Source organism: Nerophis ophidion, unplaced genomic scaffold (assembly GCF_033978795.1).
Source record: "Nerophis ophidion isolate RoL-2023_Sa unplaced genomic scaffold, RoL_Noph_v1.0 HiC_scaffold_62, whole genome shotgun sequence".
Taxonomy (NCBI): domain Eukaryota; kingdom Metazoa; phylum Chordata; class Actinopteri; order Syngnathiformes; family Syngnathidae; genus Nerophis; species Nerophis ophidion.
Window position 1 is genome coordinate 487,237 of NW_026906984.1, and position 8,207 is coordinate 495,443.

The following is an 8,207-nucleotide window of genomic DNA, read 5'->3' on the forward strand; positions in this document are numbered from 1 at the left end:
ATTATTTGGGTTTAGGGGCCATGTCATGAGGCTCCTCCACAGCACATCTCTGACTTGTTCCACCACTGACAGTTTGTAGTACAAATGGACTGGGATGTGTAACTCATCTTTAGTAGTTACATTCCACAGAACACAGACAACCACGTGGTTGCAAGACCACGTTGCAAGTAGCAGACGGAATGCATCATCCTCACAAGACAACACAACTTCTTATACACAATATATTAAGCATAGTGTTAATAATGAAATATGAAGTTGGTAAAGATGTGAGAGTAAGAAGTCAACAAACCTGTTCTGTGTAACACAACTTGATGTTTCTTGAAAACAGCGTCCAGTAGTTGATGTTGTCGCTCCTTCTCCTCTTTTGTTGGACAAAGTTCCTCCTCATACTTTGCTATCCTTCTTTCGCACATTTTCACACAATCACAACACTTTACTCTCACACTTGATCTCTACTTAGCGATGTGTTGATAACTTCTGTGTCTTCTGTTAGCAGCTAACAAGCTAAGCTAACTAGCCAGCTAAGCTAACTAACAAGCAAAGATAGCACGAGAAGCGGCACAGTGCTTCTAGCGCATTGAGACCACTTTATCCTTAAATAAAGAATCAAATATGTATTTTATACGCCGTAAATATTATAAACTGGATAACAAACAATAAGACTGATTTATTAGCGTCCTGCACACTCCTTCCTCCTGTTCTGCTGTTTTCCGTTTACCCCGGAAGCTGGGAATGACGTCACAGCCGAGTGGACGAAGAGGTAGCTCTATATAATATATTGCCTGCTGTCACTGTTACCATGCTTTTCTTTTACGTAATATTTATTTGAATAACAATGTGATATAAACGAGTGTCTTGTTTTTTAAAAATAAATTCAAAGTATATCAAACAAAGCTTTAATGTTGGGGTTCAGTGGCGCCCCCGTGCGACATTCATTGCAATGACAAGAGTGAAAGTGCTAGAAATTGTAGCGATATTACTGCCTGATTTATTTAAATTTACCCTTCCACGTGTTTTTATTATTGTTCAATTTTACTCCTGGATAATCTATTTTTTACAAAACATAAATAAAACATTGAAATATCACAGAACGTGACGTCCAAGGAGCTCCTTTGTAAAAAGTACAGGAAGTGACGTAAATTCACGCATGCGTGGATCGATCGTGTCGTGAATTTATATACATTTTTAAAAAGTGTGAAACATTTGCTCTCATAAACAAAAGTCTCTTTCTTAAAGTGAAATCCAAACCCTCAAATTGTGTTAATGATTTCAATTTATTCATTCAGTCTTGGAAGATTTGTACAAAATAGAAAAACACATTATTATATTGGAATATATTAAGTCGTTTTAAAAAAGCGCATTTAAGCACAAGTTTATCATTTAATTATTTACATTTTATTTTAATCTTATTGGAATGGTCTCTCATATTTACTTTTACTTTCTTTAACGGGTATTGTTTGTAAGAGGATTGGATTTAATGTGATGTTTTTTATATTGCTGAGTAAAATATTGAAAAAACATTGACTCATATTGTATTGAAAGTACCTTAATGTGTCTAAACATTGTTTATGTGTGTTTAATTGTTCAATAACAAAATACAATAAATACTCAGAAGTAGAACTGGCTAGCAATTAAACTCTTATATTAACATAAATAATGTTTAAGTTTTATTACATGACATTATACAAATATGTATATTAAGTATAATTTGAATAGTTGGCAAGTAAACAAAATGCATTTTCCATACCTAATTGTATTATATCAATTATAACTCAACCCCACACATTACAACATGTATTCACACTTTGTTGTGTGAAAATATTTTACATAAACTTAAATTCAATTATAATAATCATTATAATGTAATAAGATATATAACAATGTGTGTTCTGGATCTAAATTAATTCATGGAAAATAAAGAGTTAAACAATTAATATTTTTTAGTGAGGTGGCATCTTTTTTCACCTGGAAACTTATCTACTTAAGTGTGCAAATAAAGTCTTACGTATTACTTGTATTACATTTGAATAGAACCTTATTGAGCATATTAACAAGATTATGTTAGAAAATGTGCCGAGTATGAAAAATGTCATTTTGAATTTGTGTACAGGATGTAGAATGACTATGATCTCGACCCACCATGGCTGACGGAAACCAAAATGTAGTAGGCCTAGTGGTTAGAGATTAGTTTTAACATTTAGCGCTCAGATTTAGATTCAGCTGTGATGAGGTAGCGACTTGTCCAGGGTGTACCCCGCCTTGGATGGATGGATGGATTTAAATTCAGATTTAAGATTTATGTTTAGATTTAACATGAAGCGCTCTCATTTAGATAGAGATGTACATTTAAAATTTAGATTTACATTTAGACTTAGATTGAAAATTTAGCACTAACATTTAGATAATTTAGTTTTAAGATCTAGGTTTAGATTTAAGATTTAGATTTAGTTTTAACATTTAACGCTCATGTTTACAAACCCAGTTTCCATATGAGTTGGGAAATGGTGTTGGATGTAAATATAAACAGAATACAATGATTTGCAAATCCTTTTCAACCCATATTCAGTTGAATATGCTACAAAGACAACATATTTGATGTTCAAACTGATAAACTTTATTTTTTTGCAAATAATCATTAACTTTAGAATTTGATGCCAGCAACACGTGACAAAGAAGTTGGGAAAGGTGGCAATAAATACTGATAAAGTTGAAGAATGCTCATCACATTACTTTTTATTCATGTATGTATGTAGAAGTGTCTGGTTGCATCAGCTCCGCTGCTTTAATGTCTTTCATGTCCTTTGTGTTCTTTGATGTTTGATGTTTCCCTCCACATGTAAGAGGGAAGTGTACTATGTGTGCTATGGCTATGAGTTGTTTTTTCCCCTTTGGCCTCAGTCTGGACCCCCTCTCCAGAGGCCCAGGCTTAGACCCATTTATTTTATTTTATTTCATTTTATTTTATTTTAATTTTTAAGTCGGCAGACACGTCAGTGATCCTGTTCTATTTCCCTGTAATGTTTGTCTGATCTTGAATGGGATTGTGCTGAAAATTTTTTATTTTCCTGAAGGAACTCTCCTGAGGGAATAAATGAAGTACTATCTATCTATCCATCTATCCATCTATCTATCTATCTATCTATCTATCTATCTATCTATCTATCTATCTATCTATCTATCTATCTATCTATCTATCTATCTATCTATCTATCTATCTATCTATCTATCTATCTATCTATCTATCTATCTATCTATCTATCCATCTATCTATCTATCTATCTATCCATCCATCCATCCATCCATCCATCCATCCATCCATCCATCCATCCATCCATCCATCTATCTATCTACCTGTCTGTCTGTCTGTCTGTCTGTCTGTCTGTCTGTCTGTCTGTCTGTCTGTCTGTCTGTCTATCAAACACTTATTTGGAACATCCCACAGGTGTGCAAGCTAATTGGGAACAAGTGGCTGCCATGATTGGGTATAAAAACAGCTTCCCAAAAAATGCTCAGTCTTTCACAAGTTGTCCACAACTGCGTGAGCAAATAGTCAAACAGTTTAAGAACAACATTTCTCAAAGTGCAATTCAAAAAATTCAGGGATTTCAACATCTACGCTCCATAATATCATCAAAAGATTCAGAGAATCTGGAGAAATCACTCCACGTAAGCGGCATGGCCGGAAACCAACATTGAATGACCGTGACCTTCGATCCCTCAGATGGCACTGTATCAAAAACCGACATCAAGCTCTAAAGGATATCACCACATGGGCTCAGGAACACTTCAGAAAACCACTGTCACTAAACACAGTTTGTCGCTACATCTGTAAGTGCAAGTTAAAGCTCTACTATGCAAAGCGAAAGCCATTTATCAACAACATCCAGAAATGCCACCGGCTTCTCTGGGCCCGAGATCATCTAAGATGGACTGATGCAGAGTGGAAAAGTGTTCTGTGGTGTGATAAGTCCACATTTCAAATTGTTTTCGGAAATATTCAACATCGTGTCATCCGGACCAAAAGGGAAGCGAACCATCCAGACTGTTATCGAAGCAAAGTTGAAAAGCCAGCATCTGTGAAGGTATGGGGGTGCATTAGTGCCCAAGACATGGGTAACTTACACATCTGTGAAGGCACCATTAATATTGAACGGTACATACAGGTTTCAGAACATATGCTGCCATTTAAGCGCCGTCTTTTTCATGGACGCCCCTGCTTATTTCAGCAAGACAATACCAAGCCACATTCAGCATGTGTTACAACAGTGTGGCTACTCAGTGGCCTAGAGGTTAGAGTGTTCGCCCTGAGATGGGTAGGTCGTGAGTTCAAACCCCGGCCAAGTCATACCAAAGACTATAAAAATGGGACCGGTTACCTCCCTGCTTGGCACTCAGCATTAAGGGGTTGGAATTGGGGGTTAAATCACCAAAAATGATTCCCGGGCGCGGCACCGCTGCTGCCCACTGCTCTCCTCACCTCCCAGGGGGTGATCAAGGGTGATGGGTCAAATGCAGAGAATAATTTCGCCACACCTAGTGTGTGTGTGACAGTCATTGGTACTTTAACTTTACTTTACTTTAGCAGGTATGTTAAAACCAGACATGGACTGTAGTTGAAATAAACATTGTTGAAACATATTGTTACATTCTACAATAATGTTGTGTACAAATAATCATGAAAGGTACATTACATCATTGTTATCCTGTCATCACAAATGTTCTAAGTGTCATGGATTATCTACTAATAGGTTATATCAATTGACAGTTATTTGTTTACTAAACAGTACCAATTAACAGTTATATTACTCGGCAGATGATTTTAAATGACACAATTTTATTCTTTTTTTCAGTCCCCAAAACTCAACACTGGAGTGGAATCCGTGGAACATGATCATCATCAAAAAATATTGTTTTTCATGAGACACACAAATCATTGTAATGTATGCAATACCTGGAGATGGCAAGATGTTGAAAATCTTCAAAATCATCCTAAATGTTGAACTTTTACACAAACAGAATAAATATTACATGCATTAAAACTCAAACACTACACAAGTTAAACCTCTAAAAGGATTTTTTTTTATTCAGATTGTGTTTTCTATGATCTTATATAGTTACACAGCCAGCAAAACAGGTAGAATATGCACTATTGACTTCTTCTCAATACCAAGCCACAGCTAATGGGGAGCACAGTGAACATTGATGGAAGGCATACACTCGGCCTGAAGGAAACAAAACTGCCTTTCATTGCTGATAGGATTGTAGAACAATTGTTCCGCCTCAAGCACCTGTCGCCGCACATACGGAAGTGTGCACCTTTGGAAAGGCTTTCCTTCAAATGATTCTAATTACAGCATATCATCGTTTTTACTTCTTTACTTTTTCTTATTTACTGTATTTTCTGTGGAACAGAAAAAAATCATAACTTGAAAGTTTCCATTCTTCCAAAAGCAAAAGAGTTCATTTGAGAAAAAAAACGGAATAGACCACTTAAAATATTTTTTAGGATGTTGTTTTGCAATTGAAGACAATACCTGTTCGTTCTGTGATAGGGAAACAAAATAAACAGTTTATTTTATGAATGTATGCAAAGTAAATGTTCATTATTGGATTTTGCCTTACACTCCGAAATTTGATTGATATTGATATTGTTTTTGGGATGTTAAAAAAACAAAACAGAAAAAGTAACAAATGTTTAAAAGACAAAAATGGGATTTTTTTTAAAATCCAAAATGTAATTTCTAAAAACAAAACCATCCTTCCACAGACAATTTAGTCATTTTCTTTCACTTTCACATTGCATAAAGGTCTGGGGACATACATATAAAACAATCACAACACAATCATCATATTACAAAAGAGAGTAAAAAAGATAATTAATAAAATGGATTATAGAGACCCAACAAATGATTCATAAAGTCACACATTTTAAAATTGTATAAAAGACAACTGTTCAAATGATGTATAAAGTAAATAATAATATGCTTCCTGAAGTGGTCCAGAAGATGTTTCAGATGTGAACCAGTACATATGTATATCATATAAAGGTGATAATCTATGGGATTATTAACAATTACAAATACAAATATGCAACACTTCAATATTTTTTTTCCCAAGATGGCGCTGCTGTAGTGGCTGCTGTTGGCAGGATCTCTGTGCTCTTGTGTCATCCTTTTGTGTTTCTCTCTTCTTTTCACGTGTTATTATATTTTTTTGCCTTTTGGTCCGGGACCCTTTGGGACTGTGTGACAAGGGGTGCCACTTTCGTGACCTTTGCGGTGCTTTTTTTGTGGACTTCTGGATCTGCCTCCCGGGAGCCTTTTGGCCATAGAGACCAGCTGCAGGGTCTCTGCTACACCAGAGTCAGTTTGGATGTACTGGAGGAGATGTGGATGAGGGGACAGGACTGCAGAGTTTGGATGTACTGGAGGAGATGCGGATGAGGGGACAGGACTGCAGAGTTTGGATGTACTGGAGGAGATGCAGATGAAGAGACAGGACTGCGGAGCTAGCTCTGAGTGCCGGGACGGACAAGCTTTACAGTGTCTTGGCTGAATGAGCAAGTGTCGGACACCTCAGTCTCCTTGCACACATCCTCACTCATCCATGCGGACTGGACACTGGCCGAGAGTTGGTTGGCGGCTCTCTTGGTTGCTTTGTTGGGTCTGCTCCCGTCTCTGGCCATGCTCCCTTCACCCCAGCAGACGATGGCATGGAACACCGCAGAGGCCACCACAGTGTATATGTTTCCTTTACTTTTTATTCATAGCTGTATGTAGAAGTGTCTGCTTGTATCTGCTGCTTTAATGTCTTTCATGTCCTTTGTGTTCTTTGATGTTTCCCTCTTACACACATGTGAGAGGGATGTGTACTATGGCTATGAGTTGTTTTTTTTCCCCCCTTGGCCTCAGTCTGGACACCCTCTCCAGGGCCCAGTCTTAGATAGAATTTTTTGTTATTTTATTTTAATCTTCTATTTTTTTCTCCCATTCCCCCCTTGTTTACCTGTATCTCACCTTTTTTGTAAGGGGCGCTGGAAGCCGGCAGACCCGTCAGCGATCCTGTTCTGTCTCCCTGTAATGTTTGTCTGATCTTGAATGGGATTGTACGGAAAATGTTTATTTTCCTGAAGGAACTCTCCTGAAGGAATAAATAAAGTACTATCTAATCTATCTAAAACAGAATAAAATAAGTGTAAAATTGTCTGATGAATATATATACACATAAAATGTTTATTGTATTTAAAAGGTATTTTACAGTTTACTCTCACCTTTTCAAATTGGTTTGTTTCAATTTTAATAAAAGTACACAATGTTGCATATTAATGCATGTAATGGACTGAAAAAAAAGAGTGTATAAATATAGAAGCATGTTAACAAGATTGTTAGACAAACAACAATGTCACACATGTTATATGTGCTGATGTTGTTAGAAAGTCAAAATGAAAGTCTGGACAGTTTATTTCAAATCCTGCAGTTTCATTTGCTGCTGCTGTTCTCACCAGCACACTTGTGTTTCTTACACTGGTACTTAGAAGACAATCTTTCACCACACACACTGCAACTCAACACTTTCTCTCCTGGGTGTCTTCTCATGTGTGCTACAAAGTTTGATCGGTCACAAAAGCTTCTGTTGCAGATTGAACAGGAATGTGATTTTTCACCAGTGTGTGTTCTAGTGTGTACTTTCAAATTCCGACTTTCTGTAAAACCTTTACTACAGGTTGAACAGATGAAAGGTTTTTCACCAGTGTGTGTTCTCATGTGTACTTTTAAATTCTGACGTTGTGTAAAACCTTTACTACAGAGTGAACAAGAAAAAGGTTTTTCTCCAGTGTGTGTTCTCATGTGTTCTTTCAGAAGACTATGGTATTTAAAAGTTTTGTGAGAGTGAGGACATGTGAAGTGAGTGTTGTCAGTGTGACATGTCTTATCATCTTTAGAGTCTTCATCATCAGTGTCAGGAGAGTGTGACGTTGTGTCCTCACTATCTGATAGTGGAGCTAAGAGCTTGTCTGCTTGTGATCCTCCACAGTGGTCTCCATCAGCTTCTGTTGTCATGTGTTGTGTTGAGCTGCTGCTTGGAGGCTCCCCCCCTCCCCTCTCCTCACTTTCACCTTTCACCTCATCATCTTCACTCTTCACAGGGACACCAGTCACTGGGAACTCCTCCAACCATTTAGGCTGACTGATGCCCTCTTCCTCCTC

The 8,207-nt window shown here is 37.1% G+C and overlaps 1 protein-coding gene across 2 annotated transcripts in view; it reads right to left on the reverse strand.

The window, feature by feature from the left end:
• The window catches only part of LOC133547102 (gastrula zinc finger protein XlCGF57.1-like), a 42,020-nt gene extending 41,291 nt beyond the window's left edge, over positions 1-729 (reverse strand). Inside the window, exon 1 of one of the 2 annotated variants that reach the window (XM_061892930.1) lies at positions 290-426. In XM_061892930.1, coding sequence (XP_061748914.1) covers positions 290-388 — 99 coding nt within the window. In that variant the 5' untranslated portion in view covers positions 389-426. Of the gene's footprint in view, positions 1-289 lie in introns of both variants that reach the window. The other variant, XM_061892929.1, reaches the window with a different exon arrangement.
• Positions 730-8,207: the final 7,478 nt, after the last annotated feature.